Source organism: Corella eumyota, chromosome 1, assembly GCF_963082875.1.
Source record: "Corella eumyota chromosome 1, kaCorEumy4.1, whole genome shotgun sequence".
Lineage (NCBI taxonomy): Eukaryota > Metazoa > Chordata > Ascidiacea > Phlebobranchia > Corellidae > Corella > Corella eumyota.
In genome coordinates, this window is record NC_137490.1 from 17,909,973 (window position 1) to 17,930,057 (window position 20,085).

Genomic DNA, 20,085 nt, shown 5'->3' on the forward strand with positions numbered 1-20,085 from the left:
GGATATTGTTAATTATAATTTCCCGATAATTAAACTGCTGATTAAGTATTGGCTCAGCAGGATTTCATACCGTTTATAGCGCCTTACTCAAGTGCGCAACGGCATAAAAGCAGTGGGGATACTATTATTTAATGCTTTGTACACAAAATCACTAATAATGTTCTTCTTATCAGGTCCAGGGCGCGCACCCTATGACCCGTACCTTGTACACTTTTATGTTTCAATATCTTCTGGTCGATAACCACACGGGGTACGATCTGCCATGGAATTACGACAAAATATTTCCCGCTGGCATTTTTGGCGGTTCCAAGCGTCATTTGAAGCACCATAGATATCATAACAAGTAAATAAATAAGCAAATATAGTTGTCGTAGGCTACTTTATGTATACTACACAGATGTTTAGCTTTAAAACTAGGTTATAAACTTTTTTTTTTTAATTTACATTTTATTTGACTCATCATTATTTTTTTAGATATTATCAACCATTTTTGACATACATGGACAATGCTTTAATTTGGTATCACAAAAAAATTACAAAAACGATTAAAAAAGTTGATTTGTAATTTTTTATTTTTGGTGATTCATTGTTATTATTTTCAAATTTTATGTAATCCTCAATGTTGAATATGTTGTAAATTAAACGTGAGGTGAGGTCGATTTTTAACATTTACATCGTGATATAAATTTAAATTTGGAATTTATGTTGTTACCATGACATAAAAACACATTTTGTCAAAAAATAGAGCATTCATTGTACTATATTAAATATTTTATAACAATAAAATAGTATGTTAAGCATTAAATATAAGTTGTATTGTTTAAATTAAAATTTTTAAATTTTAGGCGATCTTAATTGTTTTTTTTTAAGTTTGGAATTTTAAATCAATTGATATTCTGTTTATGATTAAAAAAAAAAGTTTTTCTTCTTAAAGTTAATCTATTAAAATTGCTTTGTTTTCTTTCCAGTAATTCAGTTTAAGTATATACAAATTGCTATAAATATTTGGAAAAACGACCTTTGCTATTTGTGTATTGTTTAACTTAGCATTTTCTGCCTCATTTTCTCTAATCACGCTCGATCTTAATTACGATAAATTTGTCATCACAACAAATATGTTACAATGTAACATAGGAAAATTAGTATACAATATACTTGTTTTGGATGGTATTTTTTATGTGAGGAGAAGATTTGTGGTATGTTTATGCGAGTACTACAAAAAGTTTCTGTGTCTTTTATAAATGTCTCCCCAAATTTAAATGATTCTTTTTATAAAATTCGAGTTTTCAGATAGATTACTTAAGGTTAGATTTTAAGAAGGTGAACGGGGTCATTTGACCGTGTCGTTCCCAGGAGCTCGATTTCACATTTTAGGCTTGCAAAATTCAATTACGTTTTTTGTGACTCAGATCAATTTCTTGTTGTGCGCCGAGGCATAACTAATCAAAGATTGTCGGGATTTGAAGGTGACCATCCATGCTTGACCACCAATATGACGTCATCAAGTGCCCGTTTGTTATTGACCGGCACGTATGTGTGCAGTGTTTCAGTTAGTTACATTGCAATATCAACAACAAGTAGCTTCTTTTCTCAAGTGTTTGTGCACCATTTACACATGCATCAGCTGCAAGCAATTTCCCAGAGTTTCCAATTTAGGTTGTGAACGCTTTGTCTTACATAGTCTAAAATATGGGGGGTTTATTAATTATTGGAAACGCGAGGTATTGATCGTAGCGTTCTAAGCAATAAAGGTCTTGATTTTGTTACTAAATGAAATGTCAGTTAGTGTTAATCAAACAGTTTTAATTGTAGTAGTTAGTTAATTAAACCTTAAAAAATGTAATGTAAGTAAAAAAGTTATAAACCAAAAAATATTAAAATTAGTTTAGATAACATTATAAATGCTGTAATGAAGTGGACTGTATTTTATAAAAACGATCGATATTTCAATGAGGTATAATAGTCATGGTCACTTCATTTTCAAATCCACTTCAGAGTAATAGAAGTGCTTAGATATTTGTTTGCTTAAACTAATATAACAGCACCTGCAGAATAACTTCCACGGAAAAATATAAAAAAGAAAAATATTGCATAATTAATAAGGAAATCTCAGTATAGAGGGAAACAAAATATCGATTCTAGATTTTTGATTTTTTTTAATAGCGTTTTCTGTTAAAACGCGTTTTTGAAAATGTTTGTTTGTTTATTATTTTGGAATAGCAAGATCCTATTTACGTTGATCAGTATAAGTGTTGGATAATGGTACTCTATTTCTCGTATAAAGTTCTCGGTCAAATAACAAGAGCCACTTGAATCAAATAGGATCTAAAAATCAGCGCAAAATGTGAGAATTTTTTAAATCGCGTTGTTTTTAGGCGAGATTTTTGTTTTTTTGTTTTAAAATTAAAGTTGTCAAAATGTTAGTCATGACGTAAAAATCGTCAGCGACTTAACAATCTATCGTACCTAATTTTGAATTTTTTTTTGTTTTTATTGTTTTAACCTAAAAATTTTCTTAAACAAATTGATTTAAATTAGGCAAATTATTTAGGAGTAACATGAGGTTGTAATTTGCCAATTTAGCTTTAATAGTGGACAATCAATGAACCGAATAGTTAATGCCTGAGCACCCTTTCTTTGATATTTGATACAGATTTAAGTTCTTATTTAAAGGTCGTTAGAACAAGGGTTTTGATTACTTTTTGTATTTACTTCAATATCTGTAATTTGCAGTGGAATTATGACAGTGTCTGATCAAAGGATAAACATTCAAACAGGGTTTGTATTTCATACTGTCTTATATTATTTTTGTTTAAATTGGATTTTTCACGATTTTGTGTTTTAAAGTTTTTTTATTTTTTTTTTATAGGAGTTTGTGTAACAACGAAATGCAACCAAGTCAAAATTTTTTCAAAAATGAAATAAAAAAGGTAAAAATAAATACATTGTGTTTTTAAAAGTTTTTTTTTTAATGTTAATAATAATTTGACACCTTTTTAATTAAATACTTATCTTTTTTAACTTAAATTTGTTTAACTAAATGACAGTTTAAAAAAGTTTAAAGTTATATTATTTTAAGGTGATAGCATGTCTAAGAAATGTTGGAATGAATTTTGCAGTTAGTGAAACAAACTCAGTTGTCGAACTTAAATATTTTCTCTCCGTGCTCACTCGTTTTCGACTGGAATTTTTCAGGTTAGAAATGCTTTTTATAAATTTTTTGATAAAACTTTAATTATAACGGTCTTGATTGCTTGGGTACCTTTTATGCATTAATAAGGAAATGTTCATTTAAGTATTCTTTAAACAATTTTAATAGAACCAAGTTTAGCCTACGGCCGTAAAACTATACGTAAGGGGGTTTATGGATGTTTTTGTTAAATCGCGCTTGATCACTTTTTACAAAACGTTGGATGGGGGTAGAGCATAGTAAAAGATTTTTTGAATGCGTTGTCGAAAAAGTCTTGGTAATGTGATGTTATATATTGCAGCTTACAAGCTTAAAGGTTTAAGCCGCACCAATGCAACGTTATTTGTACTTGAGCCCGGCGCTTAAGAATAGCTTTAACAAGTCATAACAGCTAAATTCTTTTCTAAAAATAAAAATATATGTAAAATGATACGAAAAAAATAAGTTGTACATAATAAAATATATATTTAAACATAAACAATTAAATAATGGTGTGAACTTAATAGGTACAATGGAAAATTATTCACCGAAATATAAATTTCTTCCACAAACTTTAATTTATTTTTTGTAAAAGAATACAATTTTTATTTTGCGTTAATTGGATTTTGCTAATATTTGAATTATTTATTTTAAAAAGCAAAAATAAAATTTTTTAAAAAAAAACTTTTTTTCAAGCAAAAATATTTTTTTGCCGAGAAGTTTTATAGTTTAACTAGTAAACGCTTAAATTGATGCAACAACTCAATACGTGACTACATTTCTACGGCTAATTGAATGCAGCAAACATTAAGACGTCATTAGTTATCGGCAATGACAACGCTTAATTGTTGTAAGGAGAAATATACAAAACTGTTTATTTAAGATAAAGTTTAAGTGTTTATAACGAATTAAAAAAATAACCTTTCATGTGCAGAGCGTAGGCGGGATATTAGTGTATATAGTTAATATTGTTCTTTACAAATTCGTTGACTATAAAAAAATAAAAAACCTCAATCAATATTTAGCCAACCAAATGCCAAGTATGTTTGTACAAAGTGTTTTACAAGAAACTATTAATTAATTAATAAATACACATTTCGAGAAAACACTTTTTTCGTACAGACGAATTTTGTTTAAACATATTGGTAGCAACATTTTAGAAAATAAAACACCGTACCATACATATAAACTAATGAATCTTTTTTAATAATGCGGTCTGTTAAAATAAACAATTAACGCGAATTTAAAATTGAAATTTGTTGATATAATTTATCTTTTATCACGTAATATATTATCAGCTTTGGCCTTAACTTTTTTAACATTTTAATGATCTTTAATAAACAAATCAAATGTTTGACAATTCTAAGAAAAAAATTTGATAAAATATCAGGTGTTAAAATATAATAAATTACATGAACAAATTTCAATTTCAAATTTGCGTTTACTGTTTACTTATACAAACCGCATTATGATTTATTTATTCATATTTACATTACAGTGTTTTATTTCTAAAAATGTGTTACCATTATGTTTAAACAAAAATCGTTCGTAAGAAGAAAAAAAAATTTTTTTTTGAAATGTGTATTTATTAATTAATTATAAGTTTCTTGTAAAAAACTTTGTATAAACACATACTTGACATTTAGTTAGCTATGATTGAGGTATTTTATTTTTTTAATTTCAAGGAATTTGTAAAGAACAATATTAACTATATACACTAATATCCCGCCTACGCTCTGCATATGAAAGGTTATTTTTTTAATCCGTATAAACACTTAAACTTTATCTTAATTAAACAGTTTTGTATATTCTTGTCTTTACAACAATTAAGCGTTGTCATTGCCAGTAACTAATTACGCCCCAATGTTTGCTGCATTCAGTTGGCCATAGAAATGTAGTCACGTTTTCAGTTGTTTTATCAATTTTAGCTTTTAATAGTTTTACTATAAATTTTCTTGGCAAAAAAATTATTTTGCTTGGAAAATTAAAAAAAACAACTTAATTTTTGCGTTTTGAAATTAATAATTTAAATACTAGTGATATACAATTAAAAGGAAGGACAAATTATTAAATCGTTATGCGCTGCAACTATAAATAAAATTGAGTTTGTACGTTGCCAACAGCAATTATGATTCTGTTTTCGTTTACGTCATTCCCAAAATTTCGCCATAAAAAAAGATTAAGAATTTCGGCAAACAAAAATAGTCTTCTGCACACCAAAATTTTATTATGTTAGTATGCTCCAAATACAAATATAACTTAAAAACCATTGTAATCTCATAAAGGTGTGTTTGGTATAGGTATATCTGTGACGTAACAATGGGTGGGTGTTACGTGGTCGTGGCAGTCTGAGTATTTTTACTCGAGTTCGATGGAAAATTTTGATAGCGATTTTTGGGGGGAAATACCCTCGGTTTGTTTTTCTTCTAATTTAAATATCTATAGCCACGTGACGAAAATGTAATTTGCTCAGGAAATATGACAAAAACGCGCAATCTTGTGTTGAAACACAGCTTATAAACTTCATTATATAGCAGTGTGGAAAATTTTAAAAAACTTTTATTTTATTTTAAGTTTTCGTAAGAAACAAACAGGAAATGTAAAAATAACTAGACAGTTGAAATATTTGGACTTTTCTTGCAAATCGGTCTGAAATTTACACTTCGGTGCATAATTATCTAACACATTGCATCAATTACATCAATATTAAATTGCAAAATTGTTTTTTCAATATTGAGTTTTTACTTTTCATTTTAACAATATTTGTTCACGTTAATATAACATTTATTCTAAAAAAACAATGGTTGTGCATTCATAAATATTTGTACAAACACTCGTATTAGAAGTAGGAGGTGTATAAATGGGTGTTGACCGGTTTTAAACCAATCACGCTTTGCGAGCTTTCTAGGGGATTTTATTTCGAAAAATAATGTGCTTTAGGCAGTTATATTTCTTCAGCCGCGATATGAAAAATTAATGAAATTTATTATAAAAAATTATTTTTAACTTTAAACTCGTGATTGTTACAGTTTTAATTTCAGTAAACTGCCAGCTTCAAGCAAATGCAAGTTCCTGTTTAAAATAAAATAATTTTTAATCTATATATGTTATACAAAGGTATAAATATAACTTAGATTTACGTACAAAGAAAGTGTAAATTTAACATTCCAAAAATGTTTTTTTTTATCACAAAAATTACCCTAATAAATCATAACATTTTAACAACCTTTAAAACAAGCTCTTAAAATATGAAAGTCAATAAAACGTGAACCCATTATTAAAGCAACATTTACAATACATCATTAATAGCACATTTACGTAGATATTGTGTTTCGCCGATATCGTTAAAACCTAAAATAATTCATTTTGGTTTGGCTCAAGGTTTATCATAATTCAACGTTTAAAGTTGGATTGGCGAAACCCTTTAGGGCGTTTTATGGGCGCGTTATTGCCAAAACTAAACACTTGCCCCATAAAATTTTGTTTGAGCCTTTCGTTTAAGTATTTGTAAAGAAAGTGCATAAATATCATTAAGGGCTTTTTATATTGTTTCTCGTCATTGTTCGCACCTCAAACTAGCAAATATTTTTTTCACTTTATCATCATAAATATTGAAAGGTTATAAAAATTAAATATAAAATGATTTTATTAATTTTTTGTTATAAATTTTAATATTTGTTATTGGCCTACAAGTATGTCAAGTCAATATTGTTTTCCATTTTTACCCTTATAAAATTTAAACTTTTTAACTGGGGAGATTTTTCAATTGTCAACAATATATGATTAAATCATAAATCCACATTTTAATTTATCGTTAAGATTTACATTGCCGTTTGCCTTTTAAAAATATCATAAATATCTAAAATACATTGTACGTTAAGTCAAAAAAGCCATACAATTTTGTCTAGTCTTTAATTTACTTAACACATTGCAGACTTTATTTTGCAAAAAATGTTGTAAAAAGCAAACCTTGTTTCACAACATGACACAAATATGTTGTGACGTGATAGTAGGTTCCTCATTTGTGACATCATTGCTCAAGATTTCGCCATAGCCGAAAATAGACTTTACCATATCAGGCAATTATTTTACCAAATATTTTCAAAGTTTTTTTTAGATTTTAAATGTTAAAATTTATTTGACAAACACTGCTGAGGGCATTGTGGTCGTATACGCCTTATAGGGTGCGTTTGTGGACTAACGATTCTGTTTTTGTATGGCATAACAAAAGGCATCACGTGCAAAAAAAAGTCACGTTGTCCAGAAATCGGCTTAAAATTTTTCGGGGAAGCCCCTCGGTTTTTTTTTTGCAAATTGTCAGTTGACCACGTGACTTGTTAAACACGATTGCTTAGGGCAAAAACAAGCCCGTACTTCGAATGTCGCAATTTTCTTGAAGTAGTCATAAGTTTGAAATCCCCTAATAGAAATGCACTGTCCTGTAGGAGTGGAAAAATTTGAAAAAAATCATTTTTTTACGAAGCGCATTTTAAAATTATGTTCGTAGAAATTTAAATTCCAAAAAGGTTACGACATTACTATTCTCGTGACGTTTTGAAATTTCACACATGACTTCCCAAAATAATATTTAAAAAAACTGTAATGGAAAATTTTGGAGAGACTAGTTTATTTGATATAAAGACCACCAGCATTTTTATCGTCAAAACAAAACTATTAAACACATGTTTGTGCCATATTTTTATTAGGTTAAAGCAAATAAATATACCACAATGCTTTTTTGGACAGGGGAACTTTTATTTTGCTTTGCATAAATTATAACCTTAAATAGCCTAACCTTTAGCTGAGTGGCGCTATATGGGTCTGATGTTTGCAATCGTTTTGCAAAACATAGAATTTATATTGCAATTCTTACAAATTTAATTAAATTTTTTTGCTTTTGAATACAAATGTACACAAGTATGTTTTAAAAATTTGCCAAAAGCGTGAAATTAACAAAAAAGTCCATTTTAAAAATGAGCGAAAATTTTGCAAAATAAAAAACATTTTGCATTAAGTAGCTGCAAAAATTTTTTTTTATTATGCCCAATTTTTAAATATTTTTTCAATGTTTGAATGCAAGCATAAACAAACTGTTTACAGATAAAACATCCAGCATAAGGTCAATAAACCTTGTTTAAACGTCTTGTGGATGTTTTGTCTTTTAAAACTAGGTATAGGTGGCTATTTCTACTTGATATTCAAATAAGTTTAACATGAAAATCGGTTAATAGAGTTATTTGGCAAATAAACTTACATGTAAACCATTGTAAAATAATGATGTCTGAAAGTTTATGTCAACAAAAACTAGATGTAATTTTAAAAAGACTTTGCAAAAGTTAAGTTTTGTAGATGGTTGTTTTTTATGGCAGCAACATTTTCAATTTACAAATTCTCTGTGTGAATAGAAAAAGTTGTGAGGTCACGTACAGAAGGTTAGTTAGCATTGGCTTTGCAGCATTCATTGAAAGAACAAAACAAAATGTCTCAATAAGTTAATTTTTAACACACACTCTTAAACGATAAATAATGGCCTAATGTAAATGTAGTATAATGTTTTGAGGGGTTGTTTATCAACACATTAACTCAGAGGAAATATTTATACAGCAAACACTTTAAATCTACTTTCTTCAAACTAAAATGACAATGCACTCTTTTATCTTTAGTAAAATAACATTCTTGTTAACAAAGGGGCGTATGCAAAGGGGCGTATAGACATCATTAGGTCATATATTCAAATATGACCCCACGCTCAAGTATTTTACCCATTCATGGATGTGTATCGATAATACTTGATCACGTGCGTGATTGTAACCCAATCAGAATCGAAAAAGTCAAAAAAAGAAACTTTTTAAACTATTTAAACTGTAAAATGGAATATAATAAAATAAACCCAAAATATGTTTTAATGTTTTTTGTTTACTCCGTAGCTAGCTTTGATTATGGAAAGTCCCTGACAAACAAATAGATTAAAAATAAATTTAATGTTTTATTTTTTGTAAATGCAGTTGATCAAATAAGACGTTGTTGAAGACCGCTTCCGAGTGGCTAAAATAAAATGCAAAAGTTAATAATCATGACATCATTATACTGCTCAAACATTTTTTAAAGATCTTTAAAATGTCACAGCTAACCACATTAAAGCGCATTTCGTTTATTATTAAATTTATTACTTTATTTAAATTGATATTTAATATTTTATCATGACATTAATGTTTTACAATACATTACATGCATAGCTCATGTTGCAACAGCTTTTTACGATGTTGTTAGAATCTTGTTTGCATAATTCCACCTAAATAAAAGTACCTCGGTGCTTTACTTTCTAAATTTTTATTTTTTTATCATGACCAAATTTGTCACGAATTTTTGCTAAAATTGTTATTCGAAATTTGTCGCCAATTTGATTGGCTTTATTGAAAAGTTTAGTAAATAAACAACCTGCCTTTGAAACTATTCAAGTTAGACTGGCTACTTCAAATTTTAACTAATCTGTCTACTAACTACCCTCTGATAACGATTCCTAAAATTGAAACATGACTTCATTATTTCACAACCACCACAGACTGTTCCTAGAATAATTATATGTTTATGCACAGTTATTTTTTTAAGTGACAAAATACTAGATTGTTTTGCGAAGGTTTTATGTGCATTTTTCGTGGCTGTTGTCATTTATATTTCATGTAATTTACGAATTATTACGAAATATAGCATAAGAAATTGAAATTTTTCTAGATAGAATGCATCTTCCTATAATGATGCCGCTCTTCATTTTTATTTCATGTTGTGTACCATTTATTACGAAATGTAGTGTAAAAAAAGAAATTTTTAGGAGTAATATCTTTTAACCGGCTACGTAATCTTTGTATAACGTGGCTGGTGTTATTTTTATTTGAAGTCTTGTACGAATAATTGCAAAATTTTGCTCCAAAAATTGAAATTTTAGGCTAAGTAGATGATTAACCTAAGAAAACAACTTTTCACATTTTTGATGGTAGTCAAATGGTCTCCCCTTGCGTTTGTTTTTTAACAATATGCAAACAAATTATTATTTAGCATATGGTCTTATCACTTAATTTTTTTCTCGTAAAACTAAATTTTTTTTTCACGTCGATGGGGCAACTTTTAATCGAACAAGCGTCATGACAGCGTCGGTTACGTAATGTGACGTCACAATGTGACGTCCCTGCCATGTTTTGTTTGTCTACGCTCACTACGCTATCAGGACATTTACGTACCTCGCATATCAAAAAGCCACAGTCCAAAAAATCACGTGGGTTAATATTTTAAAATAACGTGGGTGCATTTTTATGACGTCACGGGGTAAAGGTTGTTACGTCATCACATACATCACACGTGTTTGAATAACAGGGCGTAAAGCAATCAACCAAAAAGCGGGAAATTATAAGAGCGCAGCTACTCGCATGCAAAATGAATTGTTTCCTGTTGTCTTCTATGCTGCATTATATCTAAGCCTGTTTCTTTGCTTGTGTATTATATTTTGCAGTGTTTGTGTTGTTGAAGTCGTTAGATAGGTAGGGGTATTTCCATGTAGTCGCTAAGGCAAGTTTAATAATTAACAAAGCAAAGGTTATGTGTACATTTCGTTGGACATCAAGCGATTTATTTTCTTAAAAACAAAAATATTCGCATCTGTTTAAATTCTTTTTTGTTAAAATAAATTAAGGGAGTTTTTATTATAACATAAACCCTGCTCAACTATGATTAAGTCATGTCGCTCTTGGTGGCTTGTAACATACCACAACGACAACTTAAGTAGACCGATAGTAATAGCTTTTACTTTTCCGTCGTTCTTACTTACTAAAAGGCCGGGTAGACACTTGAAATATGATTTAAAATGTATTGTAAACAGTCTTGCGGCTCAGGTATATTACCGTGAAGTCGGCGTTGCTATAACGTTATATACAATAGCGAGGCTAGGTGAACATAATACATGTAAACAAATCTCATTTTTTGTATTAATACATTTTGTTGGGTCCGAACAAATCCAAGTTTAAAGTTTATTTGAAATTTGAGCATTTATTAAACGTGTGATATTTTTTTAAATTTGCTGCTGTAAACCTAACTCATTTGTTCTTAAATTAATTAATTTTTTTTCAAAATTAACGTGCGATTCCTGTGAACAAAAATGAATGTGATTGACATTGTCCAATTAAATCTCCTTTGAGAATGAACCGATATAGACAACCCATTATAAGGGCGGATGATATCATAGCTCATTGGAAAGCTTTTAGCCGCTACGACAGTAAGATAACTTTGACATATTTAGATGGCCTTGCGCGGTTAAGGGTCTGTTAAAAATAAGAAATGACAATGAAAAACAGGTTATTTGGTTTTGATATGTTTCGTTTACACTCCAAGCCCATTTTTGGGTGCATTTTTAAGGAGTTTACCCTGTTGTGGGTAAACAAATTTGGTATTTTAATTGACGGCCAAAGTGTATATAGAAAAATTTAATGGTGGTTTAAATAGTAATAGCGATAAAGTTTTTATAATCTTGTTTAAAAATTAAATGGAATGTTAATAAAGTGAAAAAATAATAGCAAAATTAAAACATACTATGTTAATTAAATGTAGTAAAACTGTTCTTAGAAAAAGCATTGTAAACTAATTGCCCAAAGTTTCGGTTAAAATGTTAATTACCCCAACGTAATTTAGCTTCCGCACAAAACATTTGGTCGTGTCAACGTAATTGTGAAGCATTCGACTGTTTTTTTCCAAAATTTTCCGTGGAAATTTTCTCAAAATTTTAGAAGACCATTTTTGTAATTGTTTTTATCTGTTTATAATGCATGGTTCATTTGCTTTGCTCTGTGTACAGCAAAACTGGTCGGCACTTAAACACGAAGTAAACCCTTTTGAGCATTTTACCGTGTATTTAGATAGGTAAAATGCGTTTTATCGTTTTAAAAGGTTATCAATTATTTTGAGAAAAATGTGAACTTAATCTTGTAAGGTTAAAAAACGGCGACGTTTGTTATTCGATTTCCGTAACACTTTACTTGTGACGTCACTGAGGCTGCAGCTAGGGTGAAAGTAAAACGCACAGCAGGCGGATATACTTGTTATACGATTTCTATTTGTTTGTAACTTGAACTGCGTTGGCGTGTTGTTAGTTGACTCAAGATATTTATGTTTAAGTTGGTTATTAAAATCAAGTGAAAGCAAAACTTGTTTAAAGATTGATTTTTTATAGATAACGACAATAAATAAATTACTGTGATATTAAAAACCGCATGTTTCAGTTTAGGATAGTAAATTTACACTTTATTTAAAAATTCCTAAATCTTTAGAAAAAGTAATTTCTTAAAAACATCGATATCATTTACAGCCAGCTAGTGTGTTTTCGTTTAATTATTTTCGCTACAAATTATTTTAACACACACTTGGCTGTGCGATTGATTTTGCGTAAGCTCAGAATCTGTCGCGACAGCTGTCGTGACGTCATCGGATCGTTGCCATGGTGCACGACTGTCAGCACCATTGCCTGTCTAAGTGTATAGCGCGTAGTCACGTGACCCACGCGTTGCCTTTGTGAATTAAATTACAATTAAGCATAGCTCGAATAGTTATCAGGGCTTTATATAGCGAAATAATAGAAGCCATCGTTTTTACCCTGTTATTTAATATAAGAATTACGTCAGAAGGGGACATGTGCTAGTTTTAGGAAAAGTTAGATGTGATAAAGTTTTGGTTTAAAATTTGAATTTTTACGTAATCGGAAATAACTTTGGAGGGGCAGTTAATTCAGAAAGTTTCGGACTGGTCAAGGCAAAATTTTTTGAGTTTCGTGTATTTTATTGCGCATCTAAAATATTATGACGTAAAAATACTAAGTTATAATGTTTAATATACGGGCTGTTTGCATGGTTCGGAAAGGGAATTCACCGGCCGATGATCATAGAGAGAGAAAGGGAGAGAATAAAAAAAGAAAAAGGCGCGCATATAGGCTGCGATATAACTTGATGGTGGTTACCTTATGGGAAAGAACCAGATAATATTTACCAACTTACGAGTATATTAAGGGTGGCAAAAACGTCTGCAAGCCATTTGTATGCGACCTGCAGTCGTAAAAGTTAATTTTTTAATTAACACGAAAAAAAAGGCGTGCGGAAAAAAATCGAAAAGTTACCGGAAAAATTTTTTTTTAAACAAATTTATATTTTACATCGAGTTTTTATAATTTTAACCTTAATTCTGCGCAGTATTTTTTTATAACGATCAACATTATACGAGTAGATGCACAAAGAATCGAAAAAAATAATTAAATTTTATCGATTGTTTAGCTCACATTGTGCATTTAAGTAATTACATAAAGTGTAATTTAGCGCCTCGGTATTATTACTAGAGAGCGTAGCGAGGGTTAATGGGTTCAACGTGAGTGCTTTAATGCAGGATATTCGTAAATATTTAATTTAATTTTAAATGTAGGAGATAGTAAGGCCTCGCATAATATATAAAAAGAAATAAAAAAGGATTTAGTAAGTAATTTTATTTAAAGATATTTGTGATTTTTGTTGTATTGTTCAATTTCGTTTTGTTGTAAAATGCGTCAAAGTTAAAACTTTAAGTCGAATTTGGATTTCTTAGTTCCGGAACGACTAAAAATGTGTTTTGAACCCACGTGAAATTCTCCGTTTCTAGAACAACAAAAGGGTTTAAATTTTAACATTTTAATCTTAAAAATATTAAGAATTTTGAATTACTTTTTAATATCTGCTTAAATCGATCACAATGAAATGTTTACTTTGCCGAAATGTTGATGTTTTTGCGCTTGGTTTTGTGCAAAAAAAATATTGGATTGCTGTTCGTTAGTTCATTGTTTAACTCTTTACCAAAACTCGCATTGTTATTTTGGGCGTGTTTTTACGAGCCCGCGCAGGCAAAGAGTTACGCTAAAATAACTTTTATTAAAACTGCGAGGTGTAGTAATGAATTATGAAAATCGCCTTCCACGATTCTCGCCAAAGCTTCGTATAATCCTTTTATGACCATGATGTAATTGTCACATAGACGCATTTAGGCAGAAATGACGTCATCGACATAATTAGGTCGGTTCATGTCACAGTCATTAATAATTCAGCGCATAACAGGTATTGAGCTGAAGCCGTAGCGATGTAGCCAAGGAAGTAAATTAAAATTTTAAACGCCGTGGCTACTTTCCGACATTTAATTAGGTTTTTGTGTTCTAACAAAGCATAATACGCGGCCGTCGTTATAAGGAGGTTTATTTTTAGTAAGAAAAACACAAAACATTGATCGAAGTATTTTTTTTCATTAAATTGCGTGTTCAGTCGATTTTTTCCTCCCTAACCTTTTTACACATGACATACGTTTCTATGTTTGCTGTGGATACCAATAATCAATAATTCATTTCCCGTTTTAACTTTGCTTTATTTGTTTCAGATATTTCTGCTTTTTATCTTATTGTTAAAATAAATATAAAATATTTTGTGATGTCACGTCGTAATTCCTCCAGCTATCGTTCCAGGTCTTCCAGGAGCAGCATGTCATCATTCCGCCAGGCTCCTCCCGCCTACTCCTCTTTGTACCCATACCAGAATGAAGAGGGGTACTCTTCCAGGAGCAAATATCATAGAGGATCAAGTTTTACGATTCCGGAAGGTGAACAAATCACAGTGATCGACGGAAGCGACTCTGTGTTTATGTCCTCACCAGACCAAAAGGGCAAGTGGTTGATGAACGAAGAAGCTCTTATTGCTCACGTGGAGAACTCGGAACGAGCAAGGTCCGGAAGCGAGTTGAAATCCTTCAACTTCCACGCAACCAGGCATTCCACGACATCTTCCAGAGCGAGCATGACGCGATCTTTGAGTTCCGGAAGTTGTAGAAGACAAAGAACCATCACAGAAAGTTCTATTGGGTCGGATAACAGCCAACCCGAATATATAGCGTAAGTTATTTTCAAAGTTGAAAAAAAAATATTAAATTTTAATAAATGTTTTTAAAAAAAAAATAACTTAAAATTCCTCAAATTCATGGTTGTTTTTTATAACTTATCTTACTTACATCGAGATTATCCTAAGACGGTAAATATTTGGGGCTATAAAAACAAAGCACAGAAAAAATGTTATTTACTTTGCAATCTTTAAATTGGAAAAACTAATTCGCGTCTAAGTTGCTGGATCATAATTGTAACTAACAATTATTTAGGGTAGCTATTAAGGGTATCTTCTTTCAAATACCCCATAAAAATAAAAACGTAACATTATAGTAATTATTGGTTATCATGTTTCTATTCAAATATAATTATGGTTCTTCGGATTTTGGGTATTCAAAAATTAGTTCATTTTAAAAAATGTGGCGAAGCGTAAATAATACTTAGACCTGGCGTTCTTTATTAACAATTCCATTTAATTATGTTACAATATCATTGGTAGCTACAACACAACAGTTAAAGGACGCCAAACATAACCAGTTATATTGTTGACTAACAAAGGGTATTGTTTTCTGGTAAACCATGAGAAAGGAACGCGCGCAACAGTGGAAAACTATACAATCAACCCGAGTGTAATATAAGATAAATTAAATGCACGAAGTGGTTGTTTTCGAACGGTGTTCTGCGTCAAACTATTCGTTGTTGATAAAGTTTAAAAGCAGGCGCCACTTACCCGAAACGAAAGTACACAGTATATCACCAATGGGGCTCACATTTACCCTGACACTTAATTCAATTCCAGTCGTGCGGTTATTAAAGATCTTGTCGCCAGGCTTGGCCGGTAAAAGCGTAAACGAACCCTTATTTGAAGGAAAATCGATCAGACCAAATTGCTCGTTCACGACCATCGATTTTCTCTCGGCACCATATGTTAAAAGCACACGAAACACCACGTTGTATTACCTATAACACACTCCTATCAAATTAAAATTTGGCTACCCGTGGTTTTATTCAAATCGATTTAATTGGGAGAATTTTGCTGTGACAAGTTTTTTTTCAAGTATTCTTGTATTTGAACATAATAAAAAACTTGCATGAAGTTCAGTGGGGCGCCATAAGTATTAAACAGTGTGGGAACCGTTTGTGTTTTGCTGGGAGGATTTAAATAACGAATTTTATTAATAAGGAAAAACTAGAATACCTCTAAGCTTATAAAAACAACAAACATGAAAGACACATTTAACCAACACTCCCGCGATTGGTTATTTGAGGATGACGTCATTTTTACATGTACAAAATAGGAGTAATACGCTGTGGGAATAAAACAATTGCAACCATATCAAAACATTTTTAGACAAAACATTTCAATTAGTCAATAACAAATAAATACATTTTGGAAGTAAATATTATTTTACTTTAACGGAAAATTTATTTAAACGTTTTTTTTTAGTATTCGAGGAATTGATGAAGTTGACGCTAAGTCAGCACTTTGCCGACATGTTTCCAAAAAGATTATGAGCCCAAAGAAACCAGCCAAAAAACTCTCGGTTCACAACATCAATACAGAAGTGATTTGGCATGTAAGAATAAAATATTAATGTTAATTTTGAAATAAAAAAAGTATGTGTTTAACCTTTAATTTTTTAAATAATAATGCATTAAAGAACAAAAGTTTAATTCTTTTTTGTTTTTTAGTACCGACTTGCTACTATCCATGAACAGCGACACCTAACTGAGGGAGAAGAGCCCTACACAAGTAAGTTTTAGACATAACTTGTAAAAACTGAATCACATAATTATTATTTTCCATAAATCAAAGTTTTTTTTATTAGGTTAAAATTTAAAAAAAAAATTATTTTTTTTCAGATCAAGTTGCTAGCAGCAAATACAATGAAAACCCAGACGCCTGGAATGTTCACGTCGACACCCACAACGCAAAAACTGTCTTAAGGGTTCCCAACACCACCAAGATATGCACGTGTCCTCAGTAAGTTTCGCAACAGTTGTTTGTTTAAAAAGGAGAGGCCAAAAAAAACGTTTTTAAACTAGATTTTTTTAAGTCATTGTCTGAAATAGAGTGGGCGGACCCTTTTACATGCTCAATTGCAAATGATCTATTGTGTTTGTCGCAAATTTTGGCCGATGATTACATTATTGAAATATTAGCCTAAAATGTTTAACCCAAAAATAACATAGTCGGCAATTTTCATGCCCTTTTAAGTATTCTATCGTTTTGAGAAAGATATTTTTAAGCAAATATCAATAACACGTCAAACCAACGATTTCTTACAAAAATGATAAAATTCCGACAACAATTACTTTTTGATATTTTTCTTTTATCTTACAATAACTAACAAAAATATAATTTGATTTAGATGCGGAGGTAAACAAACCCAAGGCTGCAGTGCATGTGGTACAAAGGGAACTCATCAATGTTGGAGTTGTAACGGGGATGGGCGAACAATGGTTCATGATACCCAAAGAGATGTAAGTGAAATGTTTTTTTTTTAATGTATCTTAAGTGCCTTTTGGCTCCTTTTAGATCTTCTACATTGTTTATTTATTGGAAAGCTACCCTTTAGAATGGAAATATAATGTTTCGCCAAATGTTTTCTTATTGTTATTTTTCCAAGTATTTTTAATACTAAAGGTGTGCCCTTTTTAACAATTTCATTTTCTTTTTAGTTTTCCTCGCCGACCAAATCTATTGGTGGCATGACCCGTCACGAAACCTGTCATCATTGTGGTGGCAGTGGTAATGACCGGTGTGGACATTGTTCTGGAAGCGGTCAGATTTCCTGTTCAAGATGTCGGCACTCCGGAAAAATTGCGACATTCATAACTTTGACCATTGAAAAGTAAATTTATTTTGTTATACTTAATCATTTTTTATTAATTTATTAAAATATTCTTTAAATTAATGCGCGTGATTTAATTTAAGTTAAAAAAAATGTTATGTTAATGTAAATTACAATATATATACTTTTTTCAACAGAAAACGAGTGTGCCACGATCACTATACCGATGAAACCGTTCCTAGAAACATTTTAAAGAAGTCGAGCGGTACAATTATATTTGAGGAGACAGACAGCCGGGTTAAACCTTTAATTTCCGAGGATTGCTGTAACTCGGAAATGATCAGCGCATCACACAAATTTACGAGACTGCACAAAACAAAGCACAGAGGTCGTATTACAAGCCAGGTAAATAAGTTTAATATTTTTTAAAAGACCTACAAACATATGTTATGAAATGTTATACATTTTTTAATCAAATTTCATTTTATACAGACTCAAGTCGTCTCCATTTTACCCTTTCATCATATTAAAGCCACGATAAAAGAAAAACATGGAGATTATTGGATCGTTGGAAATGAAAGAAACGTTTATAATCCTAACTACCCGAAGCGTTTCTTACAGGGTGCTTGTGCTATCATGTAAAAAGCTAAAGGCTTGAATATCAGACTCAAACTTGTTCGGTTCTGTAACTATATTACATCATTGTACTTAGCTTCAAGTTTCAACCTAGAGACCGTATGTTTATGTCATCAATAACATTTCTTTTGTTTTGTTGAACGCTGTTTTTTCGCTTTAGAGTTGTATTAATCAATTGTTGCAAATTCGTTCCAAAAAAACATGATATTTGAAAACTTAAAACAAAACAAGAAACAAAAATATTACAAAAAAACTCAAAATAAACAAAAAAAGCTGTAACAACTTGTATATGCTTTTTAGTTGAACATATTTGTTGTTTATGATTTTTTTCGTCAACTTTGCGTATTTTTGCTTTTATGATATTTTAACTAAGCGCTTAAATATTTTGCAGTAATCGTTATTTTGTGCAATTTGTAAATCAAATAAAAATGTTCCACAACCAAATCGTATTGAAACTAAATTAAATTTTATATCTACATCAAATTCATTTAAAAAAATTATAATATAGATAAAACAATTAGCATTACGCTTATGCTAAACAGCGATATTTTTTCAGATAATAACGGTTATTTGCCAAAACAAATTGTTTATTATAAATAGTGAAAAATATATTTTTTTTAATCACTTAATAAAAAGTTAAATTCGTTTTTTATCGTTTTAAACTCGTATAAAAAAATCAAACCCATTTCCGTTTTTTTTGTTAGGTTATAGAAAAACGCTGATTTTACAAATTGTAAGACGTTCTCCACCGCAGGCAAATTTGATAGGAGCAGACTACGTCATCATTCGTCGATCAAGTAGCTAAAGAGAGGTTTCTTTTGTAGTATTATAAGAATGGCAAAATGTACATAAAGACATACGAGATCTAAACAGGGTTTGTTTTATTGTAAAGTGCAAGGAAATAAACTAACGACTGATTTTACATAAAGTTTTACATATAGTTTTACAAAAATTAAAACATTTTGTCTGTGAAAGTTCTTAAACGGTGAATGGAATAATAATAATTCTTTGCTTATTTGTTACTTGTTAATTTAGATTTTAAAGCAAAATGGCAATGAATTTAAATGTTATTATCAGCCATTGTATGGGATTATTAATCAATGGATTTACGACAAAATGTAATAAAAAAATGATTTTGATTACAAGGTATAGTTGTTATTAATATTTAATAAGAAGCTTTTATATATATTTAAATAGTAATACAATTTATATTTCGCCACTTATTATTAAAAAATCGAGTGATGATTTTATATTAGAAATGATTTTGTGTTTTAAATCTACATAAAACATAATTTTTAGAAATTTCTTTAACATATAATAAAGTTAGACAAGATAAGGAAAACAAAAAAATTATATTTTTATTATGCATTTTTGACAAAAGTAAGCTAAGTTTAAATAACATGTTAATAAAAATTTTAATTCGACTTCATGGTATTTTAATGGCTAAATAAAACGTTAAAACCACAAACTCGAGAAATATCTTCACCGTACAAAAAGCAGTACCTTAACAAACCCAAAACTAAAATATTTTTAAATATTGATAATATCCTAAAAAAGGAGGACAC

At 30.1% G+C, this 20,085-nt stretch overlaps 2 protein-coding genes and 1 long non-coding RNA gene across 3 annotated transcripts in view; 2 read left to right on the forward strand and 1 right to left on the reverse strand.

The window, feature by feature from the left end:
• LOC145757970 (uncharacterized) overlaps positions 1-20,085 on the reverse strand; it is a 98,246-nt gene that overhangs the window by 27,320 nt on the left and 50,841 nt on the right. The gene's annotated exons all lie outside the window — the stretch shown is intronic.
• LOC145763704 (uncharacterized) lies at positions 2,553-3,727 on the forward strand. Its single transcript, XR_014288446.1, has 4 exons — positions 2,553-2,778; positions 2,870-2,930; positions 3,080-3,195; positions 3,697-3,727. It is a non-coding gene; the product is annotated as an uncharacterized LOC145763704 (long non-coding RNA).
• Positions 13,172-18,958, forward strand: LOC145754812 (protein SSUH2 homolog). Its single transcript, XM_082570939.1, has 8 exons — positions 13,172-15,101; positions 16,537-16,666; positions 16,782-16,842; positions 16,953-17,073; positions 17,462-17,573; positions 17,772-17,944; positions 18,082-18,289; positions 18,377-18,958. The coding sequence occupies exons 1-8, from the start codon at positions 14,644-14,646 to the stop codon at positions 18,524-18,526; spliced, it is 1,413 nt and encodes a 470-aa protein (XP_082427065.1). The 5' UTR covers positions 13,172-14,643; the 3' UTR covers positions 18,527-18,958.

Coding starts and splice junctions, on each gene's coding strand:
- LOC145754812 (XM_082570939.1), top strand. CDS start 14,644: ATGTCACGTCGTAATTCCTCCAGCTATCGTTCCAGGTCTTCCAGGAGC. Junction 17,574..17,771: donor TTCATGATACCCAAAGAGAT/GTAAGTGAAATG, acceptor TTTTCTTTTTAG/TTTTCCTCGCCGACCAAATC. Junction 17,945..18,081: donor ATAACTTTGACCATTGAAAA/GTAAATTTATTT, acceptor TTTTTTCAACAG/AAAACGAGTGTGCCACGATC.